Here is a 20,502-nt window from a genome sequence, read left to right on the forward strand (position 1 = left end):
TTTAAACTGAGACACTGACACTTTAATTCATCAAATTCCAACCTCTTGGGATACTGTAAAAATTGAAGAGGACAGTCATCATGAAGCTCAAGGCAGGTGCCCTTTCTTCAGAATGGCAAACACACCCCTACATCACGGGCGCTGGTTTAAACATCGCCTTTCATCATTTCCCTCAGACTAACGGTAGCATAACACGAAGCATCAAGATCAAAGGAGATGGACAGTGATGAGGTCACATCATTGGCGTGAGAACCTTCCACGTTAACGTCAGAGTCAGGATGGACTAGCTGGTATGACACATTGTGGGGGTGTTTCAAGATGTGCCTGTAGCATCCTGGTACATTCAGCTTCAGGGCAGGCACTCTAAACCTACAGGCCTGCAGTCCGTCCCTGCTGAGGACCCCACGGTACCACTGGCCCACTTTGTTCTCTGGGTACTGAGCGTTGTATCCAAGTACTGGCAGAACCACCTGGGGAGGGCAGGGAGAAACCACAACACATGCGTTAGCCCTCAGAAAGATATGCCCATCATATTTTACCTTTATGACGATGGCCAAGATTTGTAAAAACTGTGTCAGGCTATAAATATGACAGATGGCCAAAGACTTTTAGTACCTAGGATACTTTTAACATTATCTGGTAAAGAAAAGAGCTAACTAAAACCAAAGACTCGGGAAAGAGGAGGTCATCAGCTTTTATCAGGTAACACTGGGCAAACCAAAATTCAAAAATAAAGATTCATCTAATTATTCAGTAAGGACTCCATCTCCTACGATCCTAAATCAGAGTCTTCTGTGACACACAGAACTGTCTCTACTGCTGGCCCCTGCTATTTTCGGTAACAATCTGTAATTCTTTTTATTAAAAAACAACCAAGTAATCAACCAACAGCAAATATTTTTATTTTGTCAGCTGCATGCATATGAGTACATCTGTGATCTGTAGAGGTTTTTTTCCTTTGCTGACTGCTAGACAGTATGTCTGAATACAAAAAGGTATTTAGAAAAATGGGCAAATCCTCAAATATATAAATGAATCTCAAAGAAACCAAACACTTTAGGGTTTAAGCCAGCACACAGAAGGCTGAGGCAAGGGTAGAAGTTAGAATCTAGCCTGAACTATAGCTAGGCTGAGGCAGGGGTAGGTGTTGGAATCCAGCCTGGGCTTTAGCTAGGCTTCAGAAATTTGATTCACTTGTGACCCATATTATCTAAGAAAATTGTATATGATCCTAAGTATATAACTCTATAAAACTGGTATAAAAGCCAAACGTTTATTGATAATAAATCATAAAAGATTTATGTCAAGATGATTCTTTGTTATACATATAATTCTACCATTTATTAAAGACCATTTAATTATTATTAAATTATTAAAGCAAACTTTCATACCAAGGAGATGATATGCTGTTTATTTTCATATAAAGCATTAAATATTGCCTGAACATTTGAAACCATAGGATGTAAAGCATTTTCAATGTTTTCCAGCATTGACAGATGTTTGGATTTTGTAATCCTTGGTGCTAAAAGTACCATTTCACATAAACACACAGCACAAAATGGCAGAAGTATATTCGGAGCCATTTTATGAAATGTTGGAGATTCTGTCCTAATTTAACATTTAACATTCTTTTTTATGACACCCAGGTCAGCAATCAAAACAGCAATTTTAAAAAGCAAGCATTCTAACAAAATACAGCCCAAGCATATATTAAGTTAATATGCACATGCTGATAAACGGTAGAAAAATATTGTCTTTGTTTTCCAACGTAAGCCATTATGTTTTTTTAAGAATAGAAAACTTTGCATGTACAATAAAACCTACAATTGCTAATATGTAATAGTCTGAAATCTGAGCTGAGGTGTTTCAGGTATCACCATCATTACCATCATCAATCATCTTCATCATCATCAATCATCATCAATCATCATCCCCATCATCATCATCACCATTATCAGTCATCATCACCATCATCAATCATCATCAATCACCATCATTCATCATCAATCATCATCACCATCATCACCATCATCAATCATCACCATCATCAATCACCATCATCACCATCATCAATCATCACCATCATCAATCACCATCATCACCATCATCAACCATCTTCATCATCATCATCATTCATCATGCCCATCATCATCATCACCATTATCAGTCATCATCAATCATCATCACCATCATCAATCACCATCACTCATCATCATCATCTGTAATGGGCAGAATGGTACACACACACAGGGCAAAGTGTACATGTTGCTACACAGAACCAAGTCTGCAGTCTGCAGTGAAGCCACATGACTCAACACTTGTGAGTGCTTCTAGAAATACCTTGGATTCACTATGTATTTGATTTTCAATTAATTTTCTGTCACTATGCATTCAGAAACCTTGTATTGCTACAAAATTTTACATAAACCCCACATTCAGTCATGGGATCACAACCCACAGTCTAAGAAGCTGGAATATAGAAAGATACACATACACACACACACACACACACACACTATATATATATATATATTCTATTTGCATAACATTTTTTTCAAACGTAAAACCACAGTGATAAAAATTAAGTCAATGGCTCCCATGAAATAGGATTAATGCAGTCCTGGAAATAGGATTAATATGGGTGTCAAACATTGGGAAACATTAGAGGGAGACATGAACATAGGGAAATCTGAGAGAGACATGAAACTATTCTTACTTAATGTCGAATTTTTCAGTGTCCACATTATATATATTCATCAAAAGCAAGCATAAATTAAATTATTAGGGCATAGATTACAGCATAGTAAGTTTACTATAAGCATAAATGTATTAAAGAAGAATAAATTACTAGGATATAAATTATAACAATTTAAAAGTTCCTAAGAAGGGAGAGTCAGATTTGTCTTAGGGGACAATACTTATTGAAATCTAAGTGACGGTAACTTTTAACCAAACTTACCTGGTGTATTGTGTATGTGTTAGCTGACTCCTCTTCTTCCGTCACCAGATGAACCTAGTTTCATAAAATAAGATGGAAAAGAGTGGTTTCCAAATGCTCAAATTACCTCAGTGTGTCCTAACTCCGATTCATACACTGAATATTTATATGTTCAAACACAATCTTTTATAATAACTTGTCTCCAGAGGAGCCCACTACATAAAACACAGACCAGCTCTTTCTGCCTTACACTACTGAAGCTGGATAGCACCAACCATGACTGCCCAGAGGTGACACTCTCCTCGGTCCCGAGCGAATGAGGCAGAACTGAATGTCTGCTTCTGAAAAGCCGGCCCCTCCCTTCAACCGCGCCTGTCCCCAGGAAACTCAGCAATAGTTTATTCAGCCATGGTGTTTGTGGTATCTGTTTTAGAGGACAGTAGCAGGCATCTGAAGCCAAAAGGGAAATCAAGAGGTGTGTGATAAATTAAGTTTGAGAAACTTTGCTCCACAGCATCACAGAATACACAATTTCTTGGCTGGAGAGATGCTTAGCTGTTAGGAGCACGGCTCTTGCAGAAGATGGGATTGGAGATGCAGCTGTGCCCGAATAAATCGTGAGTTTTCAGGCACAGGGCCGATAAACTCCTGCTGGATTTTTTTTTAATTAGTTTGAGGGAGATTCCTATTACCTAAAACCAAATAGCCTTAATTCATACATGTGCAGTACATCATTGATCTGGGTAAAGACTTGTTAATGCAGAGCTTAGAGTTTAACTTTCCTCTAGTTTTGAAGGGTTGGGCCATGATGTCCCTCTACTGATTCCTAGGTCTACCTCCAGGTTCCTCCAGAGGAGACCCACTTAGACCCCTGGGTCTTTTCAGATGCACTCGATAGATGATTCTGAATTTTTCCTTTCCCGTCTGGGCCTTGGTTCTCATTCCTATAAAATGGGAGGAGTTCAAGGACGGGACCTCTGAAATCCTTTACTCCCCCAAATCCAACAGTTTTGCAATGTGTAGCATGAAGCACCGCTCAGGGTCTTGTCCTTGGTTTTAACCAGGTTAAAAATGACAAGATAATGTGAGAGGAAAATTCTTTGTTCCTTTTGTTTTACACTATTATGTGAACTCTCACAAAGACTCATGGAATTCAGCTTCATTAATTAGTTCAAACCTATAGAGATGAAAAATGCCAGGTGGACAGGGAAGAAATAGAAAAGGCAAGTTTTATAAAATAGTCATGACATAACTTCATTAATATTAATGTCATGAAATCACATTTACATAAAACCACATGTATAAGAAAGCAACATAGCATCCCATATCCTTCTAAAACTATGCAACTTTCCTTTTTTTTTTTTCTTGTAAGCTGTACATCTCTTACACCTGTCTTTTCTCAGTGTTTTATACAAATAAAAGCCATTTTCTGTGGACACTTAGGGGACAGCAGAGAGGAAGCTGAAGGGCACATGCTGGACAACAAGGGAGCAAGGGAAAGCAATTAGTTGGGGTGTGCAGACATGCCAGCTCTGGACAGATTGATTCTTGTTTTCAAGAGGACAGCTTAACATGTCCGGGTGCATCACGCATACAGGTTTGGTTTTGAGACAGCACGCTTTAAAGGATGCTTTATCACCTTGCATTCTACAACACTATTTCTCCACTTAGCAACGTGTGTTGATTCTCAGCCGTCAGAAAAGTAAAGCTGGAGATGAGTAAATGGAAGTGTTTCAAAACCCAGGCTTCTTGCAATTACTGTCGGGGGGAGGGGGGGTGGCAAGTCACCCCCTTGATGGATGGGTACTCACTCTACTGCCTGGGAAATGCTCCTCAGCATCTTCATCCAAGCAGATCAGGTCCCCCGCCACCACTTTGGTTCCATAGGCTTCAAGTCTGTATGATGCCGCCTCGTTCCAAATCCTGCTGCTGTACGCGTGGGCGTAGAAGATGCGCATGGAGTGAGGGAAAGAGAGCCAGGCCTGGACACAGCCTGCCTCTGTCATGCCAAAGCGATGCAAGGACTCCAGCAGAGCCCGCTCTCGAACTCGGAACTCAGGCATCAGTGAAAGCGTGCCTTTAGCGTCCTCTGAAATGGAGAATAGATCAGCTGGTAGGCATCTCCACTGCAAAGTTACCTGAGGGATGCCTTCTGCAAGCAGTCTAAATGAGAGGCAATCATTTTGTGGAGACGCTGAACAGTACTGCTGGTTAAACCCAATTATACTTAAATTATATAAAAGCTTGTGCTATTTTTCTAAACTTTTATTTTCTTTGAAAATTAAGAAAGAGCAAGTGAGCCTAACATTAGGGATGGCTGGCCAGAACCCTTCCCTTAGAACAGAAATAATCTAATTCAGAAGACTGCCCAACAAAAAGAACCCGTCACCAGGGATTAAATAAGCTGGTAAACTGGAGGGGTCTAGGGGTTTCTGAAGAACTGTTATAGACATACAATAGAATGTATGGGTAAATTGTGGCAATCTGTATCCTAGGTAGTGGGGTTTTTTTGCTGAGCTCCAAAGATGCTTATTCATGGAGGGCCTTGTAACTGGTATTTAATAAAGGTACTGGATGCTTCTTAGGTGCACTAAAGCTTCGGAATCACTGACATGGGGCTCATCCCCTCAGACTCTACAAGAGAAGCAAATCACACACGGACAGCGAAGCCATCGCTGACCTGCCGCCGCATTCAGAATCGCGTTTCTTTAGTGCGCCTGCGAACAATGCTATGTATGCAGATCAAACTCAGGTTTCAAAGAGGAGGCGGGAATACAGGACAGCCCCCGGAAACAATTCCTAAAGGACTCGCTATCACAGATGGACTTCACCCAGCCAGAGGCTCCGCCGGTTGCCGTGGACCTGCTACCATCAGCTGTAGTGTGGAGTACAACTCCTCGTCCTATGGGTCGGACTTCAGTGAAGGAAAACCAAAAAAGCACTTCCCGCCTCTCCTTCCCCCCAAAGCACAGTTAGGATGGACAAAAGTCCAAGCAAGCCGGGCAGACTGAGTGCCCGTGTCAGTCAGTCATGTGATTCAAAACGCAAACTATTTACCCATTTGTTCCTCCAATCTAACAGCCTCCCAGCTCGGCTACTTCTGCTATTTCTCAGTGTGTGCGTTTCAAGGACAGGCCCATGCAGGGTATCGTTATCTGTGTCTGTATTACTACAGATCAGTAGAGAAACTTACATACCAGTCTGAAGAAAGTATCTCTTCGCCTTGTTTAAAGGATCATCCCCATCTTCTGGTGTAAGAAATAACTTTATGGCCTTCACCTTGAAAAATTAACCAAGTGAACAGGCTTTAAAAAATGGCAAATCGCTTTTGAAAAAAGATGCAAATTCTTGGGCATCCCGGAAGGGCGGAAAGTGTTGCTGCGATTTCTTCCTTAAGCTCTCAACGCTTACTCCGCCGTTTCACTCGTAGAGACAATCCTTCCATACAGACTAAAAGCAACTACAAAACCATATACTGGAAAAGCCCCCTCCTCGGGCATTTCATTTCTATCAGTCTTTATTCAGCCGAGACATAAACAGAAGGGTAAAGAGACAACTTAAATGCTCAGACTTGGTCAACACATGATAAATAAAAAAGTGAAGGAATCAGGAATACCAAGCACTAGTTTCACTTATATTCGCAAGTTCTTTGAAATCTTGGTTCTTAAAAATTAAGTTAGGGCTGGCACAATGACTCAGTTAGACAGAGGTGCTTGGCACCAAGCCTGATGACCTGAGTTCAGTCCCCAGGACCCATATGGTGGAAGGAGGGAACTGACTTTGGCAAGTTGTCCTCTGACCGCCACACTGGCAAAATACAATAAAGTGTCAACTTCAATATTTTACTTAATATTTTAATAGTTTATTATATATATATATATATATATATATATATACACACACACATATATGATGTTTCTTTTTTATTTAAAAAAGGTGTCTACTTAATTCCTGTTATTTTATCTATGGGATTTACTGGAGTATGTAGCTCATAGAATGAAAGCAACTTAAAATAATTCATTCATCCCAATTTCCATTCTATCTTCTACAGTATTTATCCAAACATATATTCATAAAAAAGCTAATATATCTGTGGTGGTTGATTTTCTGTCAACTTGACACAGGCCAAGGTCATCTGGGAAGAGGGAGTCTTGGCCAAGAAAATGTCCCCATCAGACTGCCTCATAGATCTCCAATGATATCAAACATGCATGACATGTGTGTCAGAGTGTACACACATGCACACACATGCAGTTATATGCCACAGTTTGGTATGTGATGAGCGTATGTAATAAGTACAAATGGCTAGAGTTAAGATTATATTTTTGATAATCCCAGCACTCATGAAGCAGAGCTAGGCGGATTTCTGTGAGTTCTGTGAGCCAGGCTGGTTTACAGAGCAAGTCTAGGATAGGCACCAAAACTACACAGCGAAACCCTGTCTCAAAAAAAACAAAAACAAAACAAAACAAAAAAAAAAAGATTATATTTTTGAAAATTCATACCATTTCATTCTTCAGTAAAGCCAATCCAATTTGGTCTGTTTGAATCTTCCTTCCTTTCCCAAATCTCTGTGGTCCGTAGTAATTCACAAAACCTTTATTCTATGAATATAACAGAATATAATAGATTAGAGCTGGGCGGTGGTGGCACACGCCTTTAATCCCAGCACTTGAGAGGCAGAAGCAGGCGGATCTCTGTGAGTTCGAGGCCAGCCTGGGCTACCAAGTGAGTTCCAGGAAAGGCGCAAAGCTACACAGAGAAACCCTGTCTCAAAAAAAAAAGAATATAATAGATTAGAACTTCATATATACAGTACATCAAAGTACAATCAAACATTTTGCTTCATATTTAATTAAGAAATTCAGTAATCACCAATAATACAGAGGGGCCAAATGGTCTGAGAAATGCTAAACAGTTACACACCAGAAGGAGAATGAGGCAGATAGATATAAATCAGCCTGTAAACCCTCAGTGGGGGCAGTGTGTGAAGAAAACCAAACTAACCAAAACTTTACCACAAAAGACCAATGAAGACCAAAGCTTTGAAATAGTTTTCTGTTCACAACAGTGAGGGGTCCCTGGTGCACATGACCCGAAGTGCTAAGCCAAGAGAGATGAGGTACGCTGTCATAAGCCGCCTATTAAACCTGTGGCTCAGCCCCTCTCGAGTGCTTTGGTTTGGGATTCTTCTGATGTTGGAGGAGAGCAGAACAAGGTGCAGACTTCTTTTCCCACCCAACAAGCTCTGCTCCTTGATGTTATTCATTTATCTTTTCGTTCACCCCGATTTCTCTCTGTCATTTCCCAAGGAGGGATGGAGTCGCCTCTAGATGTCATGCTTCAAAACTGTCATATTACTCAGAAGAAGTATGTGATTATAATCGGTCTGTGTGAAACAGACAGAGAACGCACATGCGTGGCCAAGAGGTCCAGGGGAAGTTCTTGAAAATTAAGAGTCCTCTACAGTTTCAACCAATAATCACAACTGAGCACCAACTCAAGGCTTGTCAATAAAGGATGTTAAGGCAATTTTTTATCAGTAGAGCACAAAAATCAACTGCAGATAAAGTGAGTACTCCCTATATCGAATCTCAGATTTTTAAAAGTTGTTTCAAATTGGTAATAAAAGTGTTGGAAAGTTTAGGGTAACTGGAATAATTATCCCTCCAAATTATTAAATATAACCAAAAATTTATAACCAGAGCTATAACTCTCTAAAGAAAACTTCAAGGAATCCTTATTGTCAAGCTACTCGACTTCATTTCTCAAAAACAGACTTTTAAAGTCTATTGGCTGGCAAAATGGTATGGCAGGCATGGAACTCCCCATGCAGGCCTGATGACCTGATCTGGGTCCCTGGAAGCCACAGTAGAAGGGGAAACTGCCTCCTAAAAGCTGCCCTTTGTGTGCATGCACAGACACACACACACAGACACACATGCATTCACACATATATACATGTACACACACACACACAAAAAAAAAAAAACTACTAAATAAATAAAAATTTAAAAGAGAACGCTGTCTAAAGCTAAGACTATTTCTAATGGGAACTTCTCAACAGGCAGTGTATTTTCATAAACACCAAAGCAGACCTGGTCATAAATTCATTCACAGAAATCCCTTCCATTTTTTAAGACATTATTTTAGTAAGTTTTCAGAAGGAAAAAAATAGAATTTTTAGGTAGGTCAGTCATAAAAAACAGATCGCAACACAGAGTATACACTCTGAGAAGTATTACGTACAGGTCACAGTGCTGAATTTAAAGATCTTTCATGCTCTCTTGCCTATGTATTGTCACCTATGGCTACTTCGACACACGGGCAGCTAACTGACCACAACAGGAACCATAGGCCCACAAAGCCAAGGACAGTTACTATGGAGCCCTACGGAGAAATAACACTGAAAGTTAGAGTTATGTGTGCACCTTCAAATGCCGAACAGGTGTGACTTAAAACTTAGCAAACGCTGTCTGCTGGCTGCGCAGGTTACGGATATATGTCCTACTCCGTCTGTACAAACATACCTAACGACAATTAAGGAAACACAGGCCGTGAATTTGAGAGAGAGCAAGTAGGGGCTGGTAAAAACCAGAAGGGCTGGAGGGAGGAAAGGGAAGGAGGAAAACAATGTGATTATGCTTTAATTTTAAAGAATAAAAAAAAAAATTAAGTAAAAAAAATAAAAAGTTTATGATTTATAATTCATACACATTAAAGAAAACCCAACATTAGGTTAGAATGGAAAAGGACCTGTACAAGTCTAAAAAGTGAGGTAACTATGTACCCGAGATTTCTGGAGAAAATTACTGAACAAAGTGGCCACGCCACAGCGTGAACCCGTCGAAACTATCACGCGCTCCCGAGGAAGACGCTAGAGAAAGCCTGTTTCAGGGAACCTCTTCTGGGGATGGGCACACACGGTTACTGCAGGCTTTCTCTGGGACCACCACCCAGCCCCCAATCAAGACACGGAGACTTATTATTAGGAATGCTTGACCTTAGCTTAGGCTTGTCCCACCAGCTCTTATAACTTTTTTTAAAATTTAATTTAATTTTATTTTACAGTACCATTCAGTTCTACATAACAGCCACAGATTCCCTTATTCTCCCCCTTCCTGCCCCCCTCCCCTTCCCCCCAGCCCACCCCCTATTCCCACCTCCTCCAGGGCAAAGCCTCCCCCGGGGACTGAGATCGACCTGGTAGACCCAGTCCAGGCAGGTCCAGTCCCCTCCTCCCAGACTGAGCCAAGCGTCCCTGCATAAGTCCCAGGTTTCAAACAGCCAACTCATGCAATGAGCCCAGGACCTGGTACCACTGCCTAGATGCCTCCCAAACAGATCAAGCCAATCAACTGTCTCACCTATTCAGGGGGCCTGAACCAGTTGGGGGCCCCTCAGCCTTTGGTTCATAGTTTATGTGTTTCCATTCGTTTGGCTATTTGTCCCTGTGCTTTATCCAACCTTGGTTTCAAAAGTGTACAATGGAAAAATGAAAGCATCTTCATCTATGTTTTGCCTCGGGGTTTTTACCTTTCTTTCATTCTGTATGTCCTACTTTTCCTGCTTCCTCTGTGACTGACTGGCTGGAGGCTGCCTCGCTGGCTGACCCCGGACATCTTCCACTCTTTCTCCCTAGTTCTCTCTCTCTTCTCTTCTCCCGAGCCTAGATTCCTCCTCCTATTTACTCTCTCTGCCCACCAGCCCCGCCTGTCCCTCTTCTGCCTAGCTGTTGGCCATTCAGCTCTTTATTAAACTACTCAGGTGCCTTAGGCAGGCAAGGCGAAACAAATGTGACACATCTTTACATAGTTAAACAAATGCAGGATAAACAAATGTGACACATCTTTACACTGTTAAACAAATGCAGGATAAACAAATGTGACACATCTTTACATCATTAAACAAATGCAGGATAAACAAATGTTAACACATCTTGACATAGTTAAACAAATGCAGGATAAACAAATGTGACACATCTTTACATCGTTAAACAAATGCAGGATAAACAAATGTTAACACATCTTGACATAGTTAAAGCAATAGTCCCTGACACACTCTTTTGTTTTTGTTTTAATATAAAAGATATCAAGAAAAAAAATAAGCCAACACTTAATATCATTTTAGAAATTAATATGCACACGTTACAAAAAAATAATCTTTTTTTTAATCTGAGAGGATTATAGAAATTTTCCTATAATACAATTTCAAAATTGTGTTTTCTTACCTTAACATTTTCTATTGCCTCCACAATCCTCTCAGTCAGGCTTGCAGAATCATTTATTTGATTGTTTAGATTTCTGATGACAATTTCAAAGTGATTTCCTTTGAGCTGACCAAGTCTGAGAGGATCACCTACAGACCGAATATTAAATACATTCATTCTCTTCTTCTTAACTTCTTTTTCAATATTTTTCAACCTATAAGTGACAAGTCAATATAATCAGTTAAATCTAAGTCTAAAAATAAAATTATTGTATTTAACACAAGCTTTAAAACGATAGTTACCAGGCAACGCCTATCAAAATGTAAGTACCACGGGAGGCTGGAGAGACGGCTCAGCTGTTAAGAATACTGGCTGCTCTCTCAGAGGACATAGCTTGATTCCCAGCACCCACATGGCAGCTCACAACCACCTGTAACTCCAGTTCCAGGGGTTCCAACACCCTCTTCTGGCCTCTACAGGCACCAAGTGACATATGGACATGTATGCAGGCAAAACACCCATACGCATTAATATGTAAAATGTTTCAGTGAAATTCTAAATTAATGTTAGTAAATATACACTAAATACTCACCATTGTAGGACTAGACTAAAAGGACTAGACTAAGAGGGTTACTCATAGGACTAGACTAGGAGGGTTACTTATAGGACTAGACTGAGAGGGTTACTCATAGGACTAGACTAGGAGGGTTACTCATAGGACTAGACTAGGAGGGTTACTTATAGGACTAGACTGAGAGGGTTACTCATAGGACTAGACTAAGAAGGTTACTCATAGGACTAGACTGAGAGGGTTACTCTGGCGACATGAGCAGGTGTCTCCTGAGCTCAAGTGGCAGAGCCTCCTAATGGCCCTGGTCCTCCAGTCCTAACTTGTCCCTTTCCTCCTCAGGGTCTGTCCCAACATTACTGAAAAACAGAACCCACCAGCATCAGAGAGGCTGCCCTGAACACTTCCGTACTCAATTGATCAGTTCTCTGCCAACTTTTAAAAATCATATTCCAGGAGCATGTAAAATATATATATTATATATATTTTTTAGCTCTTATAAAAATTGCCTATTTTATTTGGTAGACTGCTTGTTGTCCCTCTGATTTCTAGTTCCACTAGGTCCTATTACTTAAGGGTACTTGAAATCTCACACCCATGGACCAAAGCAAGGTTATCTCTCTTCTCTTCCTAGGAACAAATAACATGTATGGCCTTTGGTTGTTAAAAATTAGCCTTGGTTTTAACAGTGTGATATCTGAATTCCTATAATTCAGACCACAAAAACAGGCCTTAAAAGAATCCCCTTGCAAATAATGCATGCTTAAATAGTTTGTAACTAAGTACTAAAATGTGACTAGCATATCTAATTAGGAGGAATTCTGATGCATGACTCAGCTTGCGTAAGGTTAAGGAAAGCATCCAGAACTTGCAGACTAAAGTACAGGAACATTAACCACAGTATCATTTACAGTAAAAGAAACTGGACAAAATCCATTTTTAAAAACAGGGACCTACTAGATCATTTATAAAAATAATTTTGAAACTCGGCAAAAACTCTATTATTTTATTATAAATATCTAAGTTACACAGGTAGTATGATTTTCATTTCTGTGATGTGTGCACTCTGGAAAACACCTTGAAAACAATATTTATTGTAGTTATTTTTCAGCAGTCCAGACATTCATGAGCTGTTCCTTTTTTTCCATTTTCTAAATATGAATACGTTATTTCTTTTAAAATGGCAAAATCACTGCTAAAACTTCACCGCCCTGAGAGGTAAAATTTGAGTCCTCTACATTCTATTTAATAAGAATGTATTTTAAACATAAGGGCTTATGATAAAAGCACTATAATAATTAAGAAGAAAGAGTTATAAATGCTATATGTCTTCAGTTACACTTTTCTGAATGCAAGCACGTGTTTGAACAATGTATCAGATGTTTATAAACAATTTGGACACTTCTAATACTTGTCAGTTTCCATCCCAAAATTTCCTATTTTCTGTAAGGTTTTTCTTTCTTTGATTTATGTGTGTGTTTGTGTGAACATATGCCTTGTACAGGGGGTCAGGAGAGGCCCAAAGAGGACAGGGATCCCTTGGGGCAGACCGCAGGCAGTAGTGAGCTTCGCATCATGGGCGCTGGGAACCGAACCTGGGTCATGTGGAAGAACAGGAAGTGCTTTAACCCCAGCCATGTCACCAGCCCCAAACTTCATATGTATTCAAGGCACATTTACACATACGTGGAAGACAATTATTTTACTGATGTACAATGTGTGTGTCGCATGTAACCAGTTAGTTAATACTGATAGTAAGGATAAACTGGTTCCGATATTTTGAATTTTAACCCTGTATGTACTAGAAAGCAATAGCATATTACCTCTCTGGAGTCACTTTTTTAACAACCATGGACTGATAGGTGATCGCTTTCTTGTCTTTGAGGCCCGCGTAACTAAAATCTGAAGGAATAACACCAAGTTTGATGGCTAAAAAACCAATTGCTTCAAACATCTCCAGGTTTTCCTTTTGTAGGGTAAAAGCTGAAACAAAATAATCCTAGATTAAAAAAAAGAAGAAGAAGAAGGCGTCATCCATAATTACATTCTTCACAAACTAACAGGTTAGGATAAGAAATCTAAAGGAAACTGTGCTTTAATGAAACCCTAAAACCAGCATCACAGATCTCAGATGCCATTTAATAGCATTCGTTGGCTTGTCAGAGGTGCGCATTACTGACCCAAGCTAGTGGGAGCTCATGGACTCTGGACTGACAGCTGGGGAATCCGCATGGGGCTGAACTAGGCCCTCTGAATGTGGGTGACGGTTGTGTGGCTTGATCTGTTTGTGGGGCCCCTGGCAGTGGGACCAGGACTTATTCCGGGTACATGAACTGGAGCACATTCCCTACGGTGGGATGGATGGATATACCTTGCTCAGCCTTGATGCAGCGGGGAGCGGACTGGTCCTGCCCCATCTTGGTATGCCAGCCTGTGTTGACTCCCCAAGGGAGGCTTTATCGACTATGAGGAGAGGATGGGGAGTAGTGGGGAGGGGGGCTGGAAGGTGAGGGAGAAGGGAGATGGGAGCCGGGAGGGAGGGGGAACTGTGGTTGGTATGTAACCATGTTTACAACACTGCTGAGTGACTACAATGCCGGTGAAAGCCTGAGCATCCCCGGGAAGCCTGGTGAACCACGTGTGCAGGCCCCCACCTTACACTACAGAGCATTCCTTTCCCTTCCCAGGATGACAATACATCCACCTTACCCCCAAATGCTTAACTGTAGGTGAGACTATTCTGAAAACAGAAAAATGAAGACTCTCAAAACCAATCAAATACAAAACAATTGCTTCAACTTTATACCTTTGTGACTGTTAGCTGTAAATGTCTTTATGATCCATACTTAGTTAATTTTCACATTTAGCATCATTTGCAAGGCTTCATCTTTCTCCAAATAAACAGTTCACCCATTCTTTACAACAGCTCTATGACCAGGCCTATTTAATCCAAATCACTTATCTTTCACAAATTTTACACAAGTAAACGAGGATTGACAGAATTACCTGTATAGACAGCTTTTCTTCCCTCACGCTCAAGACGAGCCCTCTTTCCATGTGTCCGAGCCTTTTCCCGGAACCTCACGGTTATGGCTGTGTTTGGATTCCCAGCACTGGGGTTCTGCTCAGGGAAAGATTTGGTTTCCACAAGGGTTCCAAACTTCTTGTTGAGGAAATGGTGCACGGCTTTCCTGTGGCCTTTGTTTGTATCCGGCTTAAAGGTAAACTTGGAATCTTCTTTCTTTGCATCCAAATATTTGAAAAAACCAAGCGCTTCTTCTTCAGACACCAGACGGCAGAGCTCTTTATACTCGGGGTTTGGTTTTACAAAGACTTCACTGTTTTTCCCTACGGTTATTAAAAAGGGAAACGTCTGCCTGACGGCACTGTGTAGAAGAGCCCTTAGGTTTTTGTCAGGGATCCTACCTAGTGAGAATTCCCGGGATGGTTCAGTTAACTCGGTTTTTGAATCCCACATCCCTTTGATGTCACGGGCAAACTGCTCCAGCAATGTACGAGTTTTCTCACCTAGAAGTGAACTCAGTAAGTCAACATTCTCCTTCTCACACTTAGAAGTCACACCGTTGACACCGTCTTCCTTATCCGAGGCAGACGGATGACTCCGGTCACCGTCCGAGTGCCCAGGCAGGTTAGTAGCGTCTTCGTTACCTTCACGGTCTGAGGGTACATCTTGAATATTTAGCTTTGGCTTTTTGACAAAATGACTTGGCTCAGACTGTGTTTCACTAATTTCATAAACGGATTCATCAATGGCCTTACTGACTAATTGCCCCTGTTCGTCGATCTCAGTAACGATGAAGTCACTTGGGGAGGTTTTTATAGTGCCCTGAAATCCAACATGATCATTAACGAAACATAGGGAACTAAACCTGATTCCACCATCCGTGTCCTCCTCTTCCATTCTTAACAGTGCCTACAAAAGAGACAAAACAGTCAGCTACCAGAAACATTTACAGAGAAGAATGAAATTGGTTTGCAAGACCCACTGAGTTGCCTTCCTCTTAATTCTATGTCCCCTAAAAAAAATTAATAACTTATGTTATGGATATATGTGTGTATCCTACTTTCAGAGAGCAAGAAGAGTTACCAGTCCCACTATCTGTGGCATAAGTAGTGGCTTGTATCTTGCTTTCCCAGTCAATCTATGCTTCTATTATCCAGAATTAAAATGGGTCGATGCTGAGCTAGAAAAATGGCTCAGCAGTCAGTCAAACTTGTTCTTGCAGAGGACTCCAGTTCAGTTCCCAGCACCCACACGGCAGCTCACAACATCTGTAACTCCAGTTCCGGGGGACCCTGTTGCCCTTTTCTGACCTCTGCGCCACACCAGGCACACCTATGGTGAACATGCATACCTATACACAAACACATATAACAAAATAAACCTATTAAAAATGTTTAAATTAAAAAAAAAAAAACAACAAATGGGTCAATTTCAAGTTCATCTGAAAAGTGGTGGCTTTAGGCCCACACAGAAGAGAGAAGAGGGTTTTACAATGTTTTTACAATGATTGTCATCCCAGGAGCCTCAAGATCCCCTGGAGCTAATTCCAGAGCCACTGTGGTGGTGTTTTTATACACTGGAAGTTAGATCATGAGGAAGAATAAGACAGAAAGGTCTACTGTAAATAGACGAGAGAAGTTCTCCATAAACTTAGAGGTAGGTGTATTTAAGTCAGTCCTGGTCCTTCAGCTTTGTCTAAATTCCCTATAGGAAACATACAAAATTCTCAAGCCGATGAGAGGAAGTTTCTACCCAATCACTGGCATCAGAGAAAAGAACCCTGGATAGAGTGTTCCCGGAGAGGTGACACCAGAGCAATTCTACAAAGAACCCCACAGTCACCCCATACAGCTACCACCATCTCACATGGAGCAGTGGGAAAACGGCTTCGCCACTTGGCTCTTGTACTTGCCATACTTTACAAGTTGTCACCGTGATCTAAACCTCGCCCTTCTCAGTCCTTTCCACTGGGCCATGTACAAATCACATCCAATTCTCTGTATCACCATTTTCACATTTATTTTCCTTCATTTTTAAGGTCCCTGCAATCCCCTGCATCCCCATCCCTACACACACACACACACACACACACACACACACGGATTTCCCTTCCTCCGTCATCTTCTTGGGGTGAGGGGGACATTCTTTTCTTTCAACCCCTGTGTCTTAGAATCTGGAGATTAGAAACGCTACCTGTTTGTTGCCACTGATCTTTCCAAAGTTCTTTTCCCTTGTACCTTGGTTCCTCTGCAGATCTTGTCCCGGGCTCTACTATCTTCCTACATCCTCTCTGATAACTCTTCCTTCACTGAGACTTCTGGCTTCCGTCCTCTTGAGCAGAACCTCTTGTCGGTCACCCATGTGGACCATGTTTCTAGCTCGATCCCACATTCCATCAATCTTCTCCTCAGCCTCTGTCTGGCCCCACTCCATTTCGGCCACCTACTCCTATGATCATTCTTACTTTCTCATCACCAAAAACTTTACCGCCTTTAGAAATCTGATTTGCTATCTTACCATTCTTCAACAGGGCTAATTCCCAAATTCTCAGGCATGGTGGCAGCCTTTTGACTATTTCTGTCTAGCCAACTATTATCTACTATGTGTAACACCCAAAATACTGTATTAAAAGGTAAACACCCAAAATACTGCATTAAAAGGTAAACACCCAAAATACTGTAGTAAACAGTAAACTGTACAAGTGTTTAAAACCCTATTGTTACACTTACAACAAAGTCTAAACTATCTACCCTGAGATTCTGCACCCTGTCTATTGTGCCGTGTGATGTGCCTTTATACCATTACCCTCTAACCACGGTTACACTGGCTCTCCTCATTACCTTTGTGGTAACTTTCTAGTCAGTCTTTTAGGATTCACGTTCTTAGAGGTTTTCACTGACCAATAATCTCATCTATGGGAACCTGCAGTCCATTTTCCTTCACACACACACACACACACACACACACACACACACACACACACATAACCTGCAGTCCATTTTCCTTCACACACACACACACACACACACACACACACAACCTGCAGTCCATTTTCCTTCACACACACACACACACACACACACACAAACACACAAATTTAATTTTCTGTATAGCAAATTCTTTTATTATTTTCTGTCCATCTTCTTCAACTTAGTGTCAATTCCACATGAGTAGGAATTCTACCTTATTCAAAACTGATTAGCCCACATTAAGAACACCAAGCACATAGTAAGTGACCATAGCAGATCTGCAATCAATATTGGTTATTGGACAAAAACAACTAGAACGCAGTAAAAGCTAGTGATGAGGAAGAAGGATTAACTTCTGTTTGTGATGATCAAGAATGGTATAATAAATTGCTATTTACGTCTCTGAAAATAGTTCAAGAGACAGAAATAGGGCAGAAATACCACAAGCAAGAACCAATGAAACAGGCAATATGTGGGAGGGCGAAAGCCCGGACACAGAGCAGTGGGGAGAGGGAGGAGGGTGGTCGTTTTGGAGAATGCAACTGAAGTAATGATACCGAACGCGCCCGTCAAAGGCTGGAATCTGCCTTGTGGAGGTGTTTCTAAAGTGACTGATGAAACTCAGCAGTCAGCTGTGACCAAGTCCACAGCCCTCCGGAGCCCTAGGGATTCTAGGGAAGGAAAGATCAAAGGAAGGCTTTCTGGGGTAGCCGTGGGGTCGTCGCGGCGACGAAGACACCCCAGTCAAGCAGCTGGTAAAGCGGTGGAATGCAAAGGCCGGCGGACCGCGGCGCGTGGGCTAGGCTGGCAGGGCGAACCCTGGCTGTTCCTGGGTCAAACCCAGGCTGTTCCTCCGGGCGAGCCCAGGCTGCGGAGGGACCCGGCCCCGCAGAAGGGCGGGAGGCTCCCTGGAGATCCTCACCCTGCACCCAGCTCCCGCGGCGCCCGCCACGCCTTCCTCCTCCCTCCGGGCCCCGCGCCACCCCCGTCCGTGTCGCCCCTGTCGGGGCCACGGGCTTCGGATCGCCCAGGTCCGCCACTCTCAAAACCCACGCGCAACCCAGCCTCCCACTAGACTCAGCCGGTTCTACCTCGCTTCCCAGAGGAAGAAAGCGGCCCTCCCGGGTGACACACTGCGCATTCCCGGAAGCCTCCGCCGGCCCAGCCTCCTCCAGGGACATTTAAAGGGACAGGCTCCCACTGGTGGAGTTCCTGCCCCGAGTGGAGAGCCGCCCCGAGCCAGCTAGAGGAATAGGGGGCGGGGCGGGGCGATGAGGGCGGGGCCTTCCGGGTTGGCCCCGCCCCTCCACTCCCAGCCTCCCAGGACAGCCGGAGCTGCTGTCCCGCACGGATCTGGCGCTCCGGGAAGCCTCATCACCTGGTCGCAAGACGGTCTCAAGTCGCCTCGTGTCCCCGCGCGTCCTCCCCTCCCGAGTCCTCGCGGGACCGTGGCGAGGCGCCGGTCGCCTGGTTCAGGAAGCGAGGAACGTCAGAGAGGAAGTAGGTTGTGCGAGCGAGGGAGCGAGCGCGCGCGCGAGGAAGGCTGATCTCAGGCCAGGACCGCGCTGCAGTCCTCTTATCCTGGGCCGGGTTTGCGACCGGCTCGCTTCACCCCAGAACCGGGAAGTGGGTGCACCCCCCCCCCCGCAGAGGCGTGGGGGAGCCCCGCAGGTAGCCTCTGCGCTGATGGTCCGCCGATGTCTCGCTTGCTGGAGGTGGGGAGTGTAGGAAGCTGTCAGGCAGTCCGTCCACAGGTGGGTAAGTAAGCGCAGCACAGCTTGGAAGCCGGAGATGAGCAAGAAAAAGCAAAGCCCAAGAGAGCGAGAAAGCTCTAGTCACTTTCGGAATGGACACAGTGCCCCCCAAACAGAAGATTTTTTAAAATCCGACTTTTCCGTGTCTGAAAGTAATCCTTCAAGATATGCGTCAAAGACCTCAGGTTTCTTTTATTCTATTTTCATGCTAAACGTTTTTGCTACCTACATGTTCCGGACTGATCTGATTTCCCAGGCTAAACTTGCACCTTACAGTCTTGTCTCAGTCTTGTTTCCGGCCCAAGCAGAAAACCTTGGTGCCCTCTTCTCCCTTTCTACATCGGCCGACTTCTGTGGATTGCCCTGCAGAATACATCCAGCACCAGGACACTAGCGCCCTTTCGAACCTCCCACGTAAATGTTTGGTGTTCTCTTCCAGACGCCTCTTCCTATTTCTTTGTCCTTGCTCTGCACACCAAATTGTCCGGGGAACCTCCGCTTTCGGCATGAATATAGAAATATCTGCACTCCTCTGGGAACTTCCACTGACTGTCTCTTCTCTCAACTCAGAAGATAATCAAGTCAATTCAAAGCCCTGGGAATCTAATCCCTCATCTATAATCTCACCTGCTCCTTGCTTTATGTCTGTGGAAGCTGTTAAGTCTCACACCCAGAACAAAAAAGCTAACTGAGGTGCCTAGAATGTATCAAAGTGGATGCTGTCCACCAGGTTCTCCCAGCATCCTTCAGTCCCCAGCTCTTACAGGGTCCTCCCGTACCTGGCATACCTTGTCCACTACCCTGAACTGTGGGTACTGGGTACCAACCCAGCCACGCAGCTTCCTGCCCCCCCAGCTTCTCTGGCCTCTATGTAACTCAGCCATTTGGGCTATGCCAGTCTCCTAGCCCAGGCTGCCACTTTTGGTAGGCAGCTCCTCTCTTGCTCTCCCTCCCCATCTCTCCTCACATGGCCAGGCTCAGTTTGGCCATGTTCACTCTGGACACTCCCAGATGTCTCTGCCTCTGCCTATGCTCTCCC

General features: G+C 43.0%; 2 protein-coding genes across 6 annotated transcripts in view; one reads left to right on the forward strand and one right to left on the reverse strand.

Moving 5' to 3' along the window:
- On the reverse strand, positions 1 to 19,185 carry Pus7l (pseudouridine synthase 7 like). Of its 4 annotated transcripts, none has more exons than XM_015993194.3 (9): positions 19,088 to 19,185; positions 14,722 to 15,649; positions 13,539 to 13,698; positions 11,169 to 11,361; positions 7,444 to 7,542; positions 6,136 to 6,217; positions 4,750 to 5,027; positions 2,960 to 3,013; positions 1 to 470 (listed from the first exon to the last, which is right to left on the reverse strand). In XM_015993194.3, the coding sequence occupies exons 2-9, from the start codon at positions 15,635 to 15,637 to the stop codon at positions 147 to 149; spliced, it is 2,106 nt and encodes a 701-aa protein (XP_015848680.1). In that variant the 5' UTR covers positions 15,638 to 15,649; positions 19,088 to 19,185; the 3' UTR covers positions 1 to 146. The 4 variants fall into 4 exon arrangements, with proteins under 4 accessions (XP_015848680.1, XP_006974384.2, XP_042120522.1 ...); XM_006974322.4 differs by lacking the exon at positions 19,088 to 19,185 and adding an exon at positions 18,801 to 18,953; XM_042264588.2 differs by lacking the exon at positions 19,088 to 19,185 and adding an exon at positions 18,632 to 18,787.
- Irak4 (interleukin 1 receptor associated kinase 4) overlaps positions 19,072 to 20,502 on the forward strand; it is a 27,287-nt gene continuing 25,856 nt past the window's right edge. The window contains exon 1 of one of the 2 annotated variants that reach the window (XM_006974323.4): positions 19,072 to 19,209. The gene's annotated coding sequence lies outside the window, so the exon portion shown is untranslated. Of the gene's footprint in view, positions 19,210 to 19,433; positions 19,468 to 20,502 lie in introns of those variants that run through there. The other variant, XM_042264589.2, reaches the window with a different exon arrangement.

The sequence above is a fragment of the Peromyscus maniculatus genome, chromosome 20 (genome assembly GCF_049852395.1).
Source record: "Peromyscus maniculatus bairdii isolate BWxNUB_F1_BW_parent chromosome 20, HU_Pman_BW_mat_3.1, whole genome shotgun sequence".
In the NCBI taxonomy this organism is placed as follows: Eukaryota; Metazoa; Chordata; class Mammalia; order Rodentia; family Cricetidae; genus Peromyscus; species Peromyscus maniculatus.